Below are 21,891 nucleotides of genomic sequence, written 5' to 3'. Positions count from 1 at the left end.
TTGTTTTTGACTTTGACTTCGACTTCGACACTGGCGGCTTTGAGCCCACAATTGCCAAAGTTACCGGTGAACATGGCTATGTGCATGTTTCCGAACAACTTATTGAGCGGACTAACAATTGTCTGTTGTGTGCGGCTGATTTGCCGGAGCTAATTAAGTTGTTCGATTACACTAGACAGTTCGACTGTTCGATTGTTTCTTGGCCATGCTTACAACTCCTTTACACTGGTCGGCGGCTGGTTGTCCCCTTTCGAAGATAAACTATCCCTGGCTTGATTACATTTGGGATTGCATCGGAGGTGGTATTTCACTACCTTGGACCTTAGGCTCCGCTTGGTCTTCTAAATGCTCGTAGCAGTAAGCTCTTCGTTTCACACCCATAATTACCTCGTTGACTTTTCGAGTGTCTCAGCCCTTGTGATTTCATAAATACCCCAGGAATGCACCCCGCACGCACATGGAAATGCAGCACCACCCACTACCCACCAAGGCGGCCCCAATCCGCGGGCCAAGGCGAGCGGTGTGCGGGCGGGAGTGGGACTGGGACACAGTGGGGTCTGCGGCATTAGGCACAGAATAGGCTCAAAGCCCGCTTTCTGCTGTCGACCGGTTTCGCGTTCGCGTTGGAGCCCGCTCCGGCTCTCGGGCTCTCTGCTGGCACCTGTCGCTGCCACTCTGTCTTGGCCAACTTCTTCGGCTCGCCGCGACGTGCTCGTGCTCGTCGTGTTGCTTTTGGCCAAGTCGCCGCTGCCGTGGGCACGTCTTGAGCGGCGAGCGTTCAATGCGCTGCCAGCCGTCGATAAGAACGCACGCGAGCGGGTCAAGTCATCTGGCAGACAGAGACCGGCTATGGAAAGAAAAACCTAAGGCTATAGGCTATATAGAAGTCGAACTGATTATATCGGAAATTGGAAATACGCGCGCGCGTGTGTTTTTCGCGAAGCGAACGAACACTGTTTGAATACACTTTGTATTGCAATTTTTATTTTTTTTGTTCGGATTCATTTTTTTTGCATTAAGTGAATTGGCAATGAGCAGTGCGTGATGTGCGAATCGTTGCTGCATCCCAGTCCGCGGCAGAAGAGACTTGCAACGCTATAGTTATAGTTCTTGAATTCGAATTCCAGTGCGGAAGAGCAGTATCATTATGTCGGGCATGAATCAAATGAGTGTCTTCATGGATAAGATCAACACGGTGAGTGCCGAGGGATTCTCTGGGCTTTTGGGGGCGTCAGTGGGTCTCTGGGTCGATCCACTTAAACCTGCCAAAGAGTGGACCTTTACACGAATTCGGCTCGCTTGATTCGGTAAATTGAATCGCTTTTTGTGCAACACAGTAAAATGGTGTGGAAACTATTTGCTACACTGTCGCCTCGAATAGTTTGTACATTTAATAAGTCTATTGTTATACTGATAAACAAATAGTTTGGTAAGGAAGTCTGTATAGCTTCTGTGCTCTTACTTCGCAACCCCCATTGCAGTTTCGAATAAAAGTTATTGGCTGATGGGGGGGAAGTCCCTTTTAACTGCTTTGGTTTCCCCACGCAGTTCCCTGCACCTCTAAGGTTTTCCACCTGTCTGTGAGCCGTGAAGGGGGCGGAGTAGATGAGGGGCAGGGAAAAGGGGGAATAGGCAGCGAGAGTCCGCTCTCACTTGACCAACAATTTAACGTCATTTGCATTCAAAAGTGTCGCCTAGACGCTCATAAATAAAATGAAATTGAAATTTTTGCGCCTCACTTTTCCCAATCCCCCTTCTCCGATCGCCGATCCCCGATGCTCGGATGCCCGGGTACTCGACGTATTTTGATTGTGTGGAAATGAAAGTGAAATGCGCTCCAGCGAAATTAAGTGCCCATTGGCCGCCATCCCCCAATCCCCCCGCTCACTGCGCTCCTGATTTAAGTGCGGCTGAATGAGCTTCAATTGAATGAGCTGACGAAATGCCGCGCGCCGCATAACAAACATAAAACAAAAATCAAACGAAAAACAAACAAGTGGCCGCCGTCCGATTCGGCAAATTATATAGCGGGATGGGATCGGTATTGGAGGTACCGAAAGTACTCGAGGTGCACTGCAGCCAGGCGTCTGCTGTTTGTGCAACAATAATTAATTAGTAATAATTTTCGGTTGCCTTCTTGTGCGAGTGTAGAAATGCCGATGAGGGGTAAGAGTTGGGCAATCTGAACGGTCAAGCCTCTGCTGCCTCCTCCCAAGACCCATCCTAACCCATTCCTGCACACTCCACCATCACTTACTGGTGGTTTCGCTAACGAGCCTCCGCTCGGTGCTGCGGTGAATGGAGCAGCTCCTGGCTTGGATTCGGCATGAAATTAGAAGAACTGCAGTAGCTTTATAGCAACCTAGCTAACTAAACTGTATTTATGTGCCACTCTGGGCTTTGGAAAGGGAAAAGAACAAACACTGCACAGAGTGCATAGCAATGGCATTTATCGCATATTTTACACCAACTCAACTGACACAACACCTTTATGCTGGTTGGGAAATGTCATAATACCACTTGTCTGTCCTACGCTCTACTTGTGTGGGTTTTCAATGACTTGTAGCTCCACTTCGGGCAGCGCTGAGTTTACTTCCTGGCAACATACTGACGCCTAGAGGGAGTTGGGCAACGGGAAGGGGCAGGGATTGGGGGATTATCCCCACCGACTGACCAATAATTAACGGCAAGTTCCGTTGTGACGTCAACTACCGCAATCTGCACTAGAATTCCATTGAGCTTTCTCCGCAAAATGCGCAGGTTGCATAATCTGCATCAGCATCTGCATCTGGCCAACTGTTTGCTTCTGCATCTGCAACTCCAACTGCCGCCAAACCCGCTCGCGAACTGGTTCGTCTGGCCTGTGGCCGCCTTATTTATGACGCAAGCCGCTGGCGGATTCTAGGCTCTAGGCTAGCTAGGCCAGACTGACATTGGCCTAGCCCACGGAGTAGTTCGGGGTGATACGGGGGCATTCAGCAGACGGACTCGATTCTCACGAGCGCTCGAGCTGGAATGTGGGCCAAGTCATTGGATGGATAGCTAAATTATCTCAAGCGATGGCTTCACACTTGCTCACCTCCAATTACCTGCAATTTATATGAGGCACTTTCAGCTTGAGGCTGCAAGGCCTGCTAGTATTTCTTTGGCTATGCCAAAGTCTGCTAAAAAAATGTCTATGGCATTATAGTGTATTTATAGTGTATGAAATAATAATATAGCATAGTCCGTAATCCAAACCCTAGACAAAGGTCTCCGGCGGCCCGTCTCCTCGATTGTGGTGACCGCATCACAGAAAGTTGATTCCCGATAACGGATTGATATCACTACCTAGACACGGGAAGCTCTGACCCATATAGCCATATAACCACATAGCAATGGGCATAGGCCTGGCCGCACACGAACACTTTATACATTTTCGGAGCCCATATACGGAAGCCGTGCAATGCTAATGAATCGCTGCGAAAGCAACCGAACCAGCACATGACCAAAAGTAGACTGGGAAAAGTGTGTAATAATTTCCTGTCTCAGCCTGATTTGCATGTGAAGTCCCCACTCCAGCTCGATTTAATCCACTTGGACTTGGATTCGCATTCGCATTCGGATTCGGGGACCGCTGCTCTCCAATCCAATCCAATCCAATCCAATGCAATTCACTCTACTCCACTCCAGCTGGCCGTCTTGTTTGACTTACTTCATCATACCTAATGGCAAAAGATACAAAAGTATCTGCATGTAATGCGATCCATTTGCGGGCCACCTACGCTCCGAAACTTTCCAGAGTTTGTCAGAGATTTGAATTGAAATTTATGCGGACATGAATTAGCCGCTCCTGACCCGACTAATCAACTGGAAAAGCATAATTCCTTTGTTTTCGCCTTTTTTCGAGTGAAAGTGCCCATCTGGCTGGCCAGTTGACAGCTGATAACGCTTTGTTCGTGCCTCGGATGTGGATGCACTAGCCAAGCAATTAGCAATTAAAGGTATCGTGACATATCAGGATCTCGTTTATATAAAGGGAGCTGAAAGCGATCGATGGACATCACTTTGCTGTTCTTTTTAAAAATTATATGTGAACAAGAAATCTAAAAGCTTAATACACCTTATTCTCTCCCCTAAACGAGGAGTTCCATATACTAGTACAGCACCATGTATCTCAGTATTTGCTCTGGGTAATTATCACATCAGCTGTGATAAGATTTCCCGCCACCTTGCTCTTCCACTCTTTCGCTGAGTATCTCTGCATCTTGAATTGCGTATCATTGTCATTGTCAAAGCAAGTAAACATGCAAAGCAAGGCAAATATAGGTATATTTTGGACCGAGTTGGATAAGATACGGATCTCGGCCAAAAACTTGGCCCAGTTGAGAACCCAGTTCTGGGGCAGGAAGATGCAAACAGCCGTGCGAGTGGAAGTCAAGAAGCCGCCGCGAAAAAACAAGGTGAGGTGCAGTCAGTTTGGAATCGCGATTGGTTTCGTTCGGCAGGGGCCTAAGGTCAAGCTCGTTTTCCCTGACCCGCTGCCCCAATCGGCGGTGGTGGGGGCAATCCCAACCATCCTCAACATGGTCCAACCGCTTTCCACGCACTCACGGCTGGGCAGGAGTTTTCTTTGTCAGGCGGATTTCACCGACAAACAACAAAGCAAGAAATTGCCAGCTTAATTTACGGCATTGAACGGACTGACTGGACGACAGAGTGCTAGGAAATGCGGGATGGGGCAGTGCACGATCTATGCTTTGCTGATCTTCTGCTTTGTTTTTCCCCGTTTCCCTTTTCGATAAACATTTTCACTTTCGTTTTCGTATTCGTATTCAATTTGTGTGTTTTGGGGTTTCGCTCAGATTCGAGATACGAGCGCCACAGAGTTTTCCCCTCGACCGCCAGCCAATAATCACAATAATCATGGTAAGCGGGCAGTCAGTCAGGCCAAAACAGGTTGCCGGCGGATGCCCAGACTGCAGACTTCAGACTCCATACTTCAGACTACACAGACTCGGATTTTTGGGATGCCGAACGAAAGTGAAAACATTCACCGAGCACCAAGAAGCCAAGAGGAGTTGCAGGTGAAGCTGGAGACGGACGCGGTGATGGTGACGGTGACTCGCGTCCGAAATAAAGATTGAATTTAAATAAATTTCGTATGTTAATTGCAGTTCCCATCCCCGAACTGAAAACCCGCCGCCACATGAGACTGAAATCGAAACTGAAACTGAAACTGTAAATTTCAAGTTTTTCTTATGTTTTTCACCTTTTTTTTGCGAATGCCTTGCTGGCTTACTTGAATTAATGAGGGTCAAGATACTTGGGCTTTGCTTTCGGTTTTTGATTTTCGGTTAACTCCGCTTTTGCTTTCTACAAAGCGCGGAGAAATGGGAGATCCAGTGATCAGTAGTGGTCACCGATCGGCGATCGAGAGTCGAAACGCGGGGATTGCGGGCGCGTGTCGAACAAGTGGGGCTAATGAAACGCATTCATCGCATTCGTCATCACCATGGAGGTCAGTTGCAGTTCCAATGTCTGGACGACCTTCAGCAATGATGGATGGCCATCTATCCGTCGAGATGGGATATCAGTGCAATTGTGGGGAAAGGTCCTGTTCCTTGAACTACCAATTCTGGCATCAATTATCGAAGCTAATTTAGAGCAGTTAATACTGGCCAACGCAATGGTAACTAAATGAAACTTGTTTCTGCCCACTGAGCTCTCTTCCAAGTGGGCTTTTCTTGGACTTTTCTTTCTGAAGCCGGCGCCGGCTTTTGTTTTTGTTTTTGCGTATTCGTATTCGAATTCGTTTTCGTTCGGCATTTGACTTTGCTTTTGACTTTTTGGCTCCTTTGCTAAGCATTGTTTTGAATTAATAACTTATATCGCTTTTTTATAAGCGCCCGCGGCGCACATCAATTGATTTACCGGATTAGCATACCTCTCTATAAATACACATGCATACATACATACATATGTATGTATGAGTATACCCATGTGTGTGTGTGCGGCTGATCCGCCTTGGTATCCCCTTATGCTTTTTTCGATTATTTTTTCTCTTTGTATCAAGTTGATTTTGGTTGAAAAATTATTTGCAATTTATGAAACGCGTTCGCTGAGCACAGCGACGGCAACAACAAAACGACAAGAGCAGCGACGACGAAAGTAAAAGTTCAATTAAATAAAGATAAATTGCACAACAATTGTTGTCGTACTCGTACTCGTACTGGTATTCGTTTTTGCTGCTATACTTTTGGGGCCAGCAAAAGAGTCTTCGATGTCTCGCTTTACGTAAGCCACCATTAAATCCCAAAATACAAATTTTCAAAATCCAGCGACACTTTCGGACAAGTGCCAAGCGACGCGCCCCTGCGCCGCCCCCGCGTTGACCCCCATTACAATTACCGGGCCGAAAGTGGCGATTTTCCAATTAGCCAGGCAAATCAAACCGGTGACTTAACAAGGGAAGCGGGAAACTACCAGCAGATCTCGATCGTATCGGTTGCAACTTGAAGCAACTAGAGTTTGTCGAATTATTAAGTTATTAAATGTTTAATTTTACTAAAAACAAACCTGGATGGCCTCGTACTGCAGTGCAGTGGTAGCTGGCTTCCATGGGACAAAGAACTTTGCACGATTTCTGGCGAACCTATGCAGCTCCAACTTCGCTAGTTGCAGTGCCAACACCAAGCCTTAATCAAGTTGCAAGAATGCGGAATAAATGTCATTACGAAAATGAAACAAAGCGCTTGGCGGCGAGCTGCAGGCAGAAAAACATGGGCAAAAAGTAACAACGGCGAGCGTGTATCTCACAGATTCCGTCGATAGACTCGCTTAGATCTCGGATTGCTGGATCGGCAAACTGGTTTACTCTGTTCCTGGATCACTTGGGGGTGTCACCGCATGCGCAAGTGCTACCCGACGCGCTAATGCAGTATGCATGCTATGCAGAATCCAACTCCAAGTGCCGATCGTGCACTGTCACAGTGATTAGGGAAAGTGTGTAGCCGGGTAATTAATTGCAGCACTTGAGGGCAGTCTCGTCCTCTGCCCTGCTGCCCTCCTGGCCTTGCTCGACGGGACTGGGTGATTGAAGTGATTGAAGGCAAGCCTTCAAAGCGACGCCAAGTTCTTCCGTCTTCCGACAGAGTTCGAAGGCCACCGCTATCGTCCATCTGCTATCACTAATGGTCGGACTTAGCCACCACTTCACATTGCCAGTAGTTCTTGCAGTTGTGGCTCGGCACCACTGGCCCCCCAGTCCAGTTGGCCAATTAGGCCCATTTGTCTATAATTACCGCCAATACCAATATCTGGCGATGGGGCACCCCTGCGGCGAGGCGAGGGCCCCTCCCCGAGCACATTTCCTGCACAGCACATTTCGTGGCCTCCTAAACTTTAAATGTCAGTCCGTTCGCCAGACCCAGGTTTAGTTTCGCTTTCGCGCAAAGCTTAAGCCATCGCGGAGGCTCAGCCACATGGCTCTTGGCATTGCTAAAGACTGAACAATTAGCTTAGATGCCAAGATGCAAACTTTTGGCTAGTTTTTGGAAGGGGACACCTCCCTGCGGGAAAAGTTTCGCACGGCTTCAAACTACTCGTACAATACCATCATCTCTTAGATGTGCCGCAAACTATCTATCTATCTACCGACAGTAATCCGACATTCTTGGCGTTTTTGTGCTCAGTGATTCCTTTGACAAAGAGCTCAATGATTGAGACTGCAATTAGAGTGTGATTTCAGCAAGCCGCGTGATTGATGACCCATCTGGGAGGGAGCTTCACTTCCTACCTCCTCGACTTCCTGATCCGTCCGTCTGCATTTTTGATTATATCTGCACATTCTTATCTGCCAAGTGCACTTGACTTTCCATTTTGGCAGCTGTCCATCCGTCGATCGGCGGACACCTCGTCGACCCTCATCATTTCACTTTGCTTTGTTTTTGCTGGCTTTGGTTTCGGTTTCGGTGTTGGTTTCTGGTGGTGCGAGATCGCTGTAATCACAATTAAAAAGCACTTTGCCAATTCGCCAACAACTTGTTCGCCGAGATGTTCAATGGGCTGTTGGTGCGGTGCTGTGTCGCCGATGAGCGATGACCGTTGACATGTTGCCATGATGCCATGATGGCCACGTTGCCCTGGACGGTGGAACAAAGGGTTGTTGGGCGATCGCCCTGATCGATCCTGGACTTGTGTTGTCTCGGTTGTTGCTGCTGACCCCCATCGACCGCGGCGACAACTTCATTGGCGCATTTGGTGAAAGTTGATGCCCGCAGCAGGAGATGATCGCCTCGCCTCGCCGATCGCTGTGTCTTGGGCTGTAGAGCGACGGAAAAACACTTGCACTTTTTGCATATATGTATGTACGTTTTTCGTACATTTTCCACTGCCAGCCAGCACTGCTGGCATTTAGTGGCTTTTCTGATATTTTCCTCGACTCATTTAAATGGAAACTGCTGCACCCACTTCGACGTGGCTCGAGGTACCTGAACTTTTGGCCATAAATTCATAGCCTGACCAGGCTCTGGCAGCCGTATCGCAAGGTAGATAAACAACTGAAATACCAACTAGCAGCCCGGCTTGCTGAAATGTAAATGAGTCTCTGGTTGCAACCGCTCACTTAGAAGATCTAGAAGAGAAGGAGCAAAGTGACTGCCTGGATAGATTGGTGGGCCAAATTAGTTGATCGCAGCACGCAGCGAGCGTATAAGCAAAGAACCAATGGCCAAACGTTTTCCAAACTCAAGTATCGGTTTCAACTTCAACAAGACTTCATGGCCATAAACTCCCGTTTGACAAGTCCAAATTGTCGGGTCACCGATAAGATATCAGATACTAAATACAAATACGTTCCGTTTGCTGCGCTGGTTACTACTTTTTTATTTTGGCAATGAAGCAATGTAAATATCTTTATTTCGTTCATTTCATATTTAAAATTGAAATATCATGCCATTGAATCGCCCTTTTATATGACCACCAAGTCTTGTCCACCCCCATGTTCCCAGTCCGTGTTCGTAGCCCGCTAGTTGTGGGCTAGTAGTTAGTAGGTTCGGATACAACACCAGCAGGTGGCGCTGTGGTTGTCTGTGGTTGCCTGTGGTTTCGATTTCATTTTCTACTGCGGCAGTAAGAGCTGGCTCTTTGGGGCTTGGAGGCCAATCGGGCGGGCGGGGGAAGCGGTTGGGCTTGTGCAATATCATTTTAGCACCCCCATGCCTGATTACTCGAGTACACTGCTAGTTTGGGTTTTTACTCGTATTTCCTTCTGCCCGCCGCCTGGTTTAACTCAATTTCAGAGCTCTGCTGCCCTGGGCCGCTATTGTTTAGCAGCAGTGCTGCCTACTATGTAGTTGCATGTAAACAACACCTTACAACACCTTCACCACGGTCCAGCGCAGTTGTATTTTGCGGGTGTTGTTGCTTTTTTTCTTGTTGTTCATTTTCCTTGTGTCGCTTTAGCCGCCGCCAATCGACCACAAAAATAATGGCGAAAAGAGCTGAAACGTTAACTTTTCATTTGGGCACTTGATTTCGAATCTTCAGATCGGTAGTGTTCAGTTATGTTATTCGCGACGGAATTTTCCACTGGCCTAATCTAAAGTAGCCATAATTGTCTCCTCCTTATCGCAACTGTCGACAACAATAATCCCTCCAGAGATAGAACATCGGGAATCTCATGCTCCATTGAGATGCTGTTTAATTTCCCCTCTCCGCGCGAATCGTGCGAAGTGGCATTTGAAAAGTGCCGTGCTGACAAATGCGCTAAAAATGCTGGCAATTAACTGACAACTGCAAATGAAATGCCACAAATCTCGTGCACCCAAGTGCCCGTGAGCCCCGCAAGCCCCGTAATTGCCTCGCCGCTTTCGTTAGTTGGTCATAATAACTATTTTTGGACCGTGCGACAAGCCAAAATTGCAGTTGCAATTGCGATTGCAAGTGCAACGCTGTCGGCGGCGAGGAAAGCGGACAACGCTGCGTATGATTGATGCCGCTCAGCTGCTCCACCTCCTGCCACCGGTACGCACCGATAAATAAGCAACCATCCATCCCGCAAAGTGCCTGAAAAGTGGGTAAAGATGAGCTTATGTTGATGTCGAGGCGGAGCTGTGCCATGTGCTGTGACTGTGTGCCTAAAAGGAAAAGTTTCTGGCTGCCAGCTGTGTGCGCGCTTTGCGCTTTCGACATGTTTTCTTTATTTTCCTGGCATGCGGAAAAACTTGTTTTCCATTTTCGTTTTCATTTTGGATGCAGCCTGCGCCCGCCGCTTGATGGATTTTCGGTCGCTTTGGCAAAGGGCAATGCAGCGCAGCTGTTGAATGAACTGGCGAGTCAGAGTGATACCGACTCCGATCCCGATTCCGATCCCGATCCCCATTGCAATCCCAATTCCGCCGATGCCCTGATAAAGATCCGTGATCGTTCACACTTCCTGGCCGCCGACGCCAGGCTTCGTGGTCGTCACCCATTTGCCACACTTCCATTTCACTTTCAGCCTTATGAAGTTATTACGCGACTCCGTTCGCCTGGTGAGTTGCTGGGTTGGTGGCTCGATGGCTCGGTGGGTGTACTCGGAAGTGCATTTTCCCCAACATCGGGGGCGTGGCGGCGGCAGGTGTGAAAAATGAGATTGCCTTGGGCATCAGACACCAGGCTGAACGGAGCGGAATGCAGCCCGAAAGAGCAAGCGGGAAATGTTTTCAGATGGGCATATTGGTCGGAATTTCAAGGAATGGTTTTCGCAGTCAAACGAAGCCGTCGTCGAATCGTAGAGCCCTTGTTTCTAAGGCGGCTGCTCGAAAATTGCCCAAAACTTCATTCGTCGATACACGTTCAAAATTTACATGACAAATAACGAGTACATTTAGTAAGACAATTCAACCAGAACTCAGAATGGACTTAGTCGTGCCACCGAACGGACTCTATGAGATGCCGCACCAACCGGAGTATCTGGATTATGAGGCGATGAGAAGACCAGTAAAGTCAAAGGAAGTTCTGGTCGATAGGGAACTCGAGTTTTTCTTCAAAACGGAACATATTAAGGAAGTCAATTCCGAGGTGTCACAGCATAGGATTTGGGACTCTTTATCGATTCGTTTTGGACTGATTGGCCATATTTCAGAATGAATGTAATATGGACGAAAATTTAAGCTAAGATCGAACTTTATTAGCTGAATTTAATTTAAATTCAAATTAAAGAGTACCCTCACTACTATTCTGCTTTCTGTGAGCCCAACGTTAATCAGGTATCGCAGTCTATTAACCCTTCTATTGGCTCTCCAAATACTAGATTCTATTTGTGGCCAAAAACGCCACACGCATTGCTGTTTACGGTCTCCGTTTGGCCAACAGATCGAGCCGCGTCTAATTAGACCCACGCGCGGATTTGATTAGTGGGACGGGCCCACACACTGCCGATTGGTGGCTGTGACCCAGACGAAGATCTGAAACCCAGATTGAGATGTAGACAGCAGCTAAAGCTGAAGCTGATGCTGTAGCTGAAGCTGAAGCTGAAGCATTGACCTGATTTGTGACGGCGACGACAGCAGCTGAGACAAGAGACAACGCCGAGACAGAGGCTGTCAGAGCAGCTGGCTTTGGGCCCAGTTGGCAACTGGAGCAACTGCATCCGAAATGATCCCCCAGCTGAGCTGGGAACTGCTGGCGAGTCAGTGGGTGAGCCCAACTGGAGTAGAGCAAGCCAAGCAAAGAATCTGGTGCAGAGTCATTTCCGACCACGAATTTTAGATCACGCTAACTCACAATGCTAGTAAAAACAGTGAGTTAGACAAAACATTTATATCTTCAGGTTCAACTTATTAGCCTCTTCGTAAAGTATGCGAATTGGCAAGCAAAATTAGCAAAAAAGATTTACAATTCCATTTCTGAGATCGTTTTTACACACTCAGTATTAATTGTTGTCGTTTGGTGCTCGAGATTGAAGCGAGAACCCGGGTCGATCAAACCTGTTAGTTAGCTGGTTGATTGATGGCCGTTGATTGAGCACTCGCCACGGCAAACAAAAAATCAGCAGATTACCCAATCCATTGGGCAAGAGAGACGAACCACGCGCGCGTACTCCAAGCTATTCCCATTCAAATACAAATGCATATAGCAATTCCAGCTCCAGCTCGTACTCCAAATCGGATTCCACTTACTCGGAACGGGCCAGAGGCGCAATGAAAGCAAATTAATAAGCCATCATCAGCATAATGTGGTTGGTACTGGTGCCCCCGTCCGCTCCTCGATTACGTCTGAAGTGGCGCTGCGGATTGTGGATTGTGCTGTTCAGTGCAGTGTGCAGTATGCAATGCGATTGCAGTTCGCAGCTCACAACTCACAATTTGCATAACAACATAAGGAGAAGGAGAAGGGGAAAGCAAAGCCATGCTAAGCCAGACTCCTCTCCCACATGAATTCAATTTTTGGTTCTGCGGCAGTTGCCACACGGATCGCAGGCAGACTTGCGACAGATCCAGCAGCTTGGCAACAGTTGTATTTATGTTTCTTTGCCGGCTCGATTCGATTCTTTGGAACAGTTTGGTTGCTTCGCCCTGCGAGTACAAATGCATGAATGTATCCGCTGTATTGTACCCCACGCATGGCCTGGCCAGAAAGCCAGAAACCCACGAGTATGCATTGTTGCCAGTGAAAATGAATTGGAAGTGGACAAATTTTGCGTATACGCTGACATCTGACAGGCGACCTCTTAACATGGGGAAAGGTTTTGGGTATTCATAGTCAGTACGCCATATATGAGTTGGGCCATATGTGCGATTGTGTCGGTACCCACATTAGAATTAGAACCCCAGTTGCAACCGATTTGGTTGAGTGAAGACCACTCACCGGAGACCCCAAGTTGCCGCGTGTGTATGTGCAACTGCAACTGCGATTGCGATTGCATTTGTCTTCTTGGCCCGTCTGGTCTGGTCTTGCCATGACTCGGTTAGGTTTGGCTGGATGGTTTGGTTTCTTGGCTTAACTGGGCGGCCTGCCTGGCTGTTCGTTGGGTTGCCTTGACTGACTTGGCCGAGCTTGCCAGACTTGACTTGGTTGTCTTGGCATGAGGCGGCTGTTGACGTGCATTTGTCTGGCGTGACACCTCGGCCTGTCGGCCGGCATTAGCGGGCTGTCACAATGTTGTGGGCAGGTCAATTACTCGGGGGTACTAGCATTTGACTGACGTTCTACATTCCGTCTCTTTCTCCGTTGCAGACCCTTCAGTCGTGTCCCATCGTGTGCATCAATGAGCCGGACACACACAGTGCCAACACAGAGATATTGCAGACAAGTCCGGAGAGCACGCTAGAGAAGCCCAAGGCGGCGCCATCCGGTGGAGCCAGCACGAGTGTGACTAGCTTGAACGGCAGTTGCATTGCCATCAATGGAGGAATAGGAGAAGGCGCCACTGCAACTGCATCGGCAGCTACCAGCACTGCGGCTGGAGTGACCAAGATAACGATAACCAGTGACAACGGCAACGCCAGCACCAGCACCAAAGCGAACACAGGCAGTTCCATCGACGGCTACAAGAACAGCAGCTTGGTGTCCATCACCAGCCTAAACAGCTGCAGCGACCTCAGCCAGGGCAGCACCGCCACCCTGCCCATCAGCAGCACCAACTGCAGCGGCAACAACGTCAGCAGGCATCCTCTCAGCAACAGTGGCAACAGCGGCAGCGACACCTCGTCCAACAACTTCCAGGAGCGGTTCGACTTTGAACACTGGAAGGGCTTACTCAGCGACTACAACTGCTTTCACGGGCTGTATCGCTACTGGACTCAGTGCAGCGGACGCAGCAGCAGTGCCAACGACAACGGCAGGGACAGTGATCAGCAGCAGTCGCAGTCCAACCATGAGAACGGCCTGGGCAGCGGAGCCGGTTCCTTCTACACCCACAATATACTAGGCTACACCTTCGGCTATCCGTTTGGCTTGAAGGAGGACCTCGACGGCAGCGGCAACTGCAACAGCAACTGCAGCGGCAGCAGCAACACCAACGGTCTTGGCCTCAGGAAGTGGCTTTCAGGCAATACCAGCAGCAACGAGACGCCGCTCCAGAAGCACTACAGACACCAGCAGAAGAAGAAGATGCCCGGCTTCAGGGGCAGAAGGGTGTGGTGCGGTTGCTTCAAGGTAGGTGATAGTTGATGGTTGATGATTGATGGTTGGCATTTGCATATTTTGGAGTAACTCACGTGGTTCAAGTATTATGATCCTTGAACCGAGACTCCACTTACCATGACATACATAACTAGACATAATCTTCACTGCGAGTCCAAAGTCTCCCTCTCGGAATGTCCAAAGTGTGGGTGTAATTTGCACAAAAAAGAACTAACTCCGAGGCGGAATATCTTAAAGACAAAAACAGTTAAAGTCACGTGCGAGCTGTGGACAACAGACAGACCCAATTACCAATCGAAATCGGAGTCGCCACTTGAGCACTGCCCCAACCGAATTTGCAACCCTCGTCGATTCCGATTCTGTGTCAGCGAATTCGTCAAATTGTGCACGAATTGTGCATAAGAGGCGATAATTCCCATTGGCCCTGGGAACGATCCAAACATAGCTGTTACAAGAATTCAATCGGTAAATAGAGTAATTTGCAAGAATTCCTTTCCAAGTCGAGGTTAAAGAACCAAGACTGAGTCACCGACTGGGCAGGCAAGCAGCTGCTAGAAGCGCAGCGAGCAGAACCGCTTCCTCAACAGGTGGATTGGATCGGCGGTTTGCCTCCGTGGTGTTGGGCCTTGTCTCGAGGCTAAGCAAGCCGTCTCTTTAATTGGACACGCACTGTTGGCGGGCGGAGAACGTGTCCGCTTGAGCAACATGCCACTAATCGATTTTTCTGACTTTTCTGTTACAGGACGATGAGCCACCCGAGATTTGTGTGGTGGAAGGCGCGTTTACCCTGCAGACGCTCACGCCCACCCAACCCATGCCGTCAGTGGATGAGCTGGACACCAAGTTCGCGGAGCTGGTGGAGGAGCTCGATCTGACGGCCCCCAACAAGGAGGCGATGCTCAGCCTGCCCGCGCAGAAGAAATGGCAAATCTACTGCTCGAGAAAGCTGCCCTTGGATGCGGCCGATGGACCAGATGCAGCGGCCATCACCCAGCCACCCACCGCAGAGCACTACATTGAGCGACTGAAGGAGCTGGTGGTGCACATATCGCTCTCGCCGGAGGACTCGCCCAGCCATGAGCTGGGCAATCGCTTGGATGGCCATGCCGCCTTTGTGGACGCCCTGAAGACGGCGCTACGCACATCCACCCACAGTTTCGTTCTCCGATTCGTGGAGCTGGACGGGCTTCCTGCTCTGCTCGACCTCCTGCTGCAGCTGGACATTCGAGTGGCTAACAGCCCGCTGCACACCAGTCTCATTGGGTGCATCAAGGCACTGATGAACAACTCGATGGGTCGGGCGCACGTGCTCGCCCATCCAACGGCCATCGACACCATAGCCAGATCCCTAGCAGCGGACAACATTCGCACGAAAATCGCCGCCCTGGAGATTCTGGGTGCCGTGTGTCTGGTGCCCGGCGGTCATCGCAAGGTGCTGCAGGCTATGCTCCACTTCCAGGTCTTCGCTACGGAACGCACCCGTTTCCAGAGCATTGTCAACGACCTGGATCGCTCGACCTATGCGTACAGGGACAATGTCAATCTGAAGACCGCCCTTATGTCATTCGTGAATGCGGTGCTCAACTACGGACCCGGCCAGGAGAACCTCGAGTTCCGACTGCACTTGAGGTACGAGTTTCTCATGCTCGGTATACAGCCTGTGATCGACAAGCTGCGCACGCACGAGAACGAAACGCTGGACAGGCATTTGGTTAGTACATATAGGTTATAGTGCCAAGCCATTCTCTAAATGGTTTTATTTAATCAACAGGACTTCTTTGAGATGGTTCGGGCTGAGGATGAGAAGGAGTTTGCCCGCCGTTTTAAGGAGGACCACGTGGACACCAAGAGCGCTGGCTCCATGTTTGAGCTGCTGCGCCGCAAGCTCAGTCATTCGCCCGCGTATCCCCACATGCTCTCCCTTCTGCAGCACATGCTTCTGCTACCCTGTAAGTGGTATTCTCTGGAGTTCTTAACTGTAACTGTAACTAATCCCAATCGAAATCCAACAGATACGGGTCACTGCACGGAACACTGGTTGCTGATTGATCGCGTGGTACAGCAGATAGTGCTGCAGGTGGAACAGCGGCCAAACAGTGATCTTATCGTCGACCCCGATGACCCTGAAAAGCAACTGAAGTTGGCCGCCGAGTCGCCAGTCCATGATCCTGATGTGGCGCCCTTGCAGATCGACGTGGCTAAGCTGGTGCGTCTGCTGGTCAAGGAGGAACAGCTGACGCAAGCGCGAAAGCGGGCTGACGAGCTGGAGCGTGAGAACTTTGACGTGCAGTCGCGGCTGGCCAAGAAGGAGCAGGAACTCGACCTCCGCATGCAAGAGAAAGAGGACTTGGAGACGGGACTAGCGCGCATGCGCGAGCGTTTGGAGAAGGAGTCCGCGCAGCACTCGCAGGCGGTGCAGCGGGCGCAGACTGCAGAGATGCGAGCAGAAGACCTGCAGCACCGCTTGATCAGCGAGCAGCAGGAACGGGCTCGCTTGGAGAGACTGGTTACCGAGGGCAGCATCCCAGACGACCAGAAGGTGGCCGGCCTCACGGGCTGCAATGGTGCCGTCTCGCCTCCACCGGCACCTCCCATGCTCAAGGCCATTCCGCCACCTCCGCCACCCATGGCGCCGTCCATGATGCCCCCACCACCACCTCCTTGCCCGGGAGCTCCTCCACCTCCGCCAAGCATGGCACAAACGATGGGTAAAAAGCTTTTAAATTAACAAAGCAATCGATCTTATCAACTAATGCGTCTTCTCACAACAGCTCCAGCGCCACCAAAAGTGGATCTGCCAAAGAAGAATGTGCCACAGCCGACGAATCCCCTGAAGAGCTTCAACTGGTCGAAACTGCCGGACGCCAAGCTACAGGGCACCGTTTGGAGCGAGCTCGATGAAAGCAAGCTGTACAACAACATGGAGCTGGAGTCAATTGATAAACTGTTCTCGGCTTACCAAAAGAACGGGGTATCGGTGAGTTAGGATATGGGACCTCCATTGAGTTTCCTTTCCCTACTAAGACACTTCTACTTTCCCAGGCCACTGATGGATCCTATGAGGACTTAAGGGTAACTGGCAAGGCTGCCAAGCAGAAAGTGCTGTCGGTGATCGACGGACGCCGGGCGCAGAACTGCACCATCCTGCTGAGCAAACTGAAGATGAGCGACATGGAGATATCAAAGTAGGTCTTACTTTCACTAGCCACGACCCGTAAATAATAACCAATGCCGCTTTCAGGGCCATTCTCTCCATGGACAGCAACGAGCAGCTGCAGCTGGACATGGTCGAGCAGCTGCTCAAGTTCACGCCCTCGGCGGAAGAGCGAGCTTTGCTGGACGAGCACAGCGAGGACATTGAGTCTCTCGCTCGGGCCGATCGATTCCTCTATGAGATATCCAAGTGAGTTTCCATCAATTTCCTGAAGGTGTTCTTGTTCTAAATATGTTCATTTTCAGGATTCCGCACTACGAGCAGCGCCTGAAGAGTCTGCACTACAAGAAGCGTTTCATGCTGACAATCAACGACCTGGTCCCCCGCATAACCAGTGTGATGGAGGCCTCTCGTGAGGTGGCTCGTTCCCGTCGCCTGCGCAAGCTTCTTGAGTTGGTCCTCGCCCTAGGTATGGATCCACTGTCCGTTCGCTAAGCACTCAATAACCCAGACTACCTATATCCCACCAGGCAACTACATGAACCGCGGGGCACGTGGCAACGCATCGGGATTCCGACTGGCGTCCCTTAACCGGCTGGCGGACACCAAGTCCAGTGCCGCCAAGGGCACCACCCTGCTACACTACCTCGTGCAGGTGATTGAACGCAAGTTTAAGGACCTTCTTAAGTTGGAGGACGATATCCCGCATGTGCGTGAAGCCTCCAAGGTGTCGCTGGGCGAGATGGACAAGGACATTCAGATGCTGCGCACGGGTCTGGCAGACGTGGCGCGCGAAATCGAGTTCCACCGCAGTTCAGGCCCGGCCCAACAGGGTGATCGCTTTCTACCCGTGATGCGCGAGTTCCACGCGCAGGCGTCAGTGCGCTTCGCCGAGCTTGAGGACAAGTTTCAGGACATGAAGACGCGCTTTGATCGTGCGGTACGCCTCTTCGGCGAGGATGGTTCGGTTTTGCAGCCGGACGAGTTCTTTGGCATCTTTGACTCCTTCCTGGCCGCCTTCGCGGAGGCGCGGCATGACAACGAGAGCTTCCGTCGGCGACAGGAGGAAGAGGAGAAGCGCGCCAAGCAGGAGGCGGAGCTCAAGAAGCGCACAATAGAGCGCAAGAACAAGACCGGCCTAATGACCAGCGTGGCTCGCAATCTGGGCCTCAAGTCGGGCTCATCCAATGGGGATCCTGACTCCCCGGCAAAGGGAGGCGTAGGCGACAACAAGGGCGAGTTCGACGACCTAATCTCGGCCCTGAGGACCGGAGACGTGTTCGGCGAGGACATGGCCAAGTTCAAGCGGTCGCGCAAGGCGCGCGTGCTTAACGGCGGCGGGTCCTCCACTGGGCACACCTCGCCGCCCCGCCACGGCAGCCTCCAGAGGGAGGAGAGTGGGCGGGAGCGCGAGCGGACCGTGAGGCGCCAGTAAAAACGGGGTGGAGATACCGATCAACCGGACCTGGCCCCGGTGTAAATGTTTCCAGATGGCGCGAAAGTATTTTTTTTCTTACATAGTAAAGACACTACCTTCTTTTGTAATTATTTATCTACTACCCGTACGCATACACTACGATTTATGTATACCTACATACTTATATAGCACATAGTCTAAACGTAAAGCTCGGCTAATGCAAGCGTGAAACCAAATTATTTACAAAATCGAAACGTAATTGTAATTTAAAGTCTAAAAATGTTATGAACGAATCGAAATCGAATCGCCGCGAAGCGAACGCGGATCGTCATGTGTAGTGTACCTTGAAAATTGTTTTTGGCAACCAACCATATGGCATAAATGCTTCTATATCTACACATACATACATATATCAAGCCGATTTCACGGTGCTCACGCATCCTTATCGTAGCGCAATCGAGCAAGCACAGCAGCATAATCACCGCACATGGAATCGCCGAAGTGCTCGAAGAGGAGCTCGCCGGCCTGCCATACAGTCATGTTCAAAATTAAGGTACATATATTGTTTGTTTCTTCATTTTTTTTTTAGCACGGATCCAGAGTCAAACCCGTATTGAACCTACAGATATTTTAAGGCGCTTTAGGAGTTTGCACAGACCACGCCCCTTTTGCGGAAAAAGCTATCTATTGCAAATTACACCCTAAATATTAACAAATTATAATAAACATTTATTGTGAATGAAATTAACGAAGCTAGTTTTCGTCTTGTTTTTTTAATCAGCTGTTCCACTTTATTTCGAGCTACCAGCTGCAGCTTGCTTCGGATTCTGTTCGCATGGTGTCTGGGACTCGTAAAGGCGCAAGTTTTACTGGGAAATATGTTGCCCACTCGGAAATTTTGTCATAAATATGTGAATTCTCAGGTTTTTCATAACTAGGCGAACAGAAATTTCAGTAGGAAGAAGGCTGACTGCCGACTGGAAAGGCCATCATGAAAAAAAACAGCTGTTTTTGTTTACTTCCAAGCTAAACTAACGGTATCCTCTCCATCGCTTCCTATTGGTTGAATATCCTAGACTGAAAAAGCATAAGGTGCAGCCATCTTGAAAAAGGATCAGCTGTTTAGCAAGTGTTACCAGCTGGTACATGCTACGGATTCTGTTCGCCTGGTATTTAGTAGTGGCAACATTTTCCATTCTGGCCTCGAATGGTCTGGCCTTTTGGTCTGCTGCCCAAAAGTATGCATCGTGCAGCCAGATGCAGAAAAATGTGCCTCGCAGAAAAGTAGGCAACATCGAGAAATACAAATGAAAAAGCACTCCGGTGGATCATATTTTTACTTAACGCATACGACTTTGTGACCTAATTCCTTTGTAAGTAAAGTGTAAAGATTGAAATTATATTTGCTCAATTTGGACTACAATTTTCCTAGTACCCACACCGATAAATGAGGATTCCCTGAGTCCTATCTCCCTGGATGGAATTGATTGCTATATTGAAAACACAAACACAACATGACAAGGATGAGTGATTTGGGGTGTGGTGTTTTATGGGCCTGAGCCAACTGGCAGTCCCATCCCGGCTTCGGCCTCGTCATCGTCCTCCAGCCACTTGGCGATCGACAGCCGTCTGTCGACGTCCGCACTCAACAGGCGCTTCTCGAACTCCCCATAAGAGATATGGTCGCAGCAGAGGCCAAAGGCCTGATGCTCTAAAAGTTGCAATTCGGCCTCCACCTCAGGCAAACGGTTCTCGGAAAGCCCCTCCTGACGTTCCTGATCCTGTTGCTGACTCCAGGCCAGATTGACAATGCAACGCATGATCTGGCGGAAGTCGGAGCGTGTGATGCAGCCGCTGCGCCGTGTGTCAAACATCTTGGACAGGAGGTGAAGCTTCTGAACACGCCCGTCGCGACGCCTCACTGAGCCGCGGCCAAACTGTGGCACCAAAATGGTGGAGCAAGTGTCCACGAACTGCTTGAAGCCGATGCGCGCGCTAGGGTCACGGCTGGGGAAGAAGCCGTCGATGATCTGGCGGTGAAGCGGGTTGAGCGATAGCTGTGGAATGCGCAGCAAGTCGGTGGGCGTCAAATAGCCGCGCTGGTGGCGATCCAGGCTGCGGAACCGCGTGTGCAGTTGCTCTAGCTGCTCTGCGGACAGCCCCGTGGCCTGCTGGTGGTCACACAGTTGGACGGGGTTGAGCTGACGACTTCCTACCGAGCCCATTCCGGTTTGGTTTTAATCACTCGAAAGGTTTTCGTTTCTGAACGTTTTGAAGTTAAAATACGTACTGCTAACAGCAAACACGAAGATAACTCACTTCAATCGGAATTCTGATCCTAGTGCTGTTTGAAGCGAATCCGTGATATCTTGAAACTACGATAATTGGTAAGGAGCATGCAAATGTGGTGCTGGGAGTGCATATGGAATCTGTATCCATGGCGGAGGTCCAGCGGGTGGCACTGCCGACATCTATTTGTGCGCCCGACCTTGGGGCAAAAGAAATCGGAATAGTGGAAAACAGCTCTCTTGGCATTATTTCTGTGTCATTTTCATTTGCTGACTTTTGCAAAATGCCGCATAAATCAAAACGGGCGCTGTCAAGGCCACAGGTTGCTGGCATGCGAGTAGGAGAGGGACAAGGGCGGTGGCCAGCTACTTCCGCGCCATCGTCGTCGTCGCCTCTGACGCATTATTTCGAAAGTGCTATATCTTCCGACCCCTCCCCAGCCGCCCACGTCACCTGATGCCCGCTCCAGGGGCGACGGAGACGCCACAGTGCGTGCGCCTTGGCCAGCTGCCAGTTGACGAGACTCCGGCAACCCTCCCTGGTGTCCAACCAAACTAATTGGCCCGCTTTCGTTGCGTGCCTGTCCGCTGGCAAGGTTGGAGGGCAAGGTGAAGTGTTCGTTAAACAAACAAGGCAGGACTTTGACGGCTAACAAGCCTAGCAGACACTACTTCTCCAAATGCAAAAGTAATTTTCAACTTCCTAACTCTCAAATGCTTTAAAGGTCTATGTTTGTCGCATTGTTGACTGGATCGGCTGGATTAAATACGCCGTACCTTCGACACTCGCCACAACCAATGGAGACATGCTCAGTGCAGACTTGAAGAAAGAAGGGGAGGGAAACAGTTCGAAAGGAGCTGATATTTCGGACACAAACCACAACGCTTCAGCTGCAGGAGACCCAACGCCCATTTCGCATTCT

The 21,891-nt window shown here is 50.0% G+C and overlaps 2 protein-coding genes across 4 annotated transcripts; one reads left to right on the top strand and one right to left on the bottom strand.

The window, feature by feature from the left end:
- Positions 1-764: 764 nt before the first annotated feature.
- Positions 765-19,424, top strand: LOC27207764 (disheveled-associated activator of morphogenesis 1). Of its 3 annotated transcripts, none has more exons than XM_016183439.3 (10): positions 765-1,195; positions 13,201-14,121; positions 14,852-15,820; positions 15,881-16,058; positions 16,122-16,817; positions 16,881-17,086; positions 17,152-17,294; positions 17,351-17,512; positions 17,569-17,732; positions 17,794-19,424. In XM_016183439.3, the coding sequence occupies exons 1-10, from the start codon at positions 1,148-1,150 to the stop codon at positions 18,696-18,698; spliced, it is 4,392 nt and encodes a 1,463-aa protein (XP_016037639.2). In that variant the 5' UTR covers positions 765-1,147; the 3' UTR covers positions 18,699-19,424. The 3 variants fall into 3 exon arrangements, with proteins under 3 accessions (XP_016037639.2, XP_016037637.3, XP_044779563.1); XM_016183437.3 differs by lacking the exon at positions 765-1,195 and adding an exon at positions 4,425-4,442; XM_044923628.1 differs by lacking the exon at positions 765-1,195 and adding an exon at positions 10,801-10,962.
- Positions 19,425-20,158: 734 nt separating this feature from the next.
- LOC6739904 (calcineurin B homologous protein 2) lies at positions 20,159-20,970 on the bottom strand. The gene has a single exon (XM_039297192.2). It carries the CDS (start codon positions 20,903-20,905, stop codon positions 20,228-20,230), a length of 678 nt encoding a protein of 225 aa, XP_039153126.1. The 5' UTR covers positions 20,906-20,970; the 3' UTR covers positions 20,159-20,227.
- Between the last annotated feature and the right edge of the window lie 921 nt (positions 20,971-21,891).

This window comes from Drosophila simulans, chromosome X (genome assembly GCF_016746395.2).
Source record: "Drosophila simulans strain w501 chromosome X, Prin_Dsim_3.1, whole genome shotgun sequence".
Taxonomy (NCBI): Eukaryota; Metazoa; Arthropoda; class Insecta; order Diptera; family Drosophilidae; genus Drosophila; species Drosophila simulans.
This window is presented reverse-complemented; position numbering and strand designations above follow the sequence as displayed.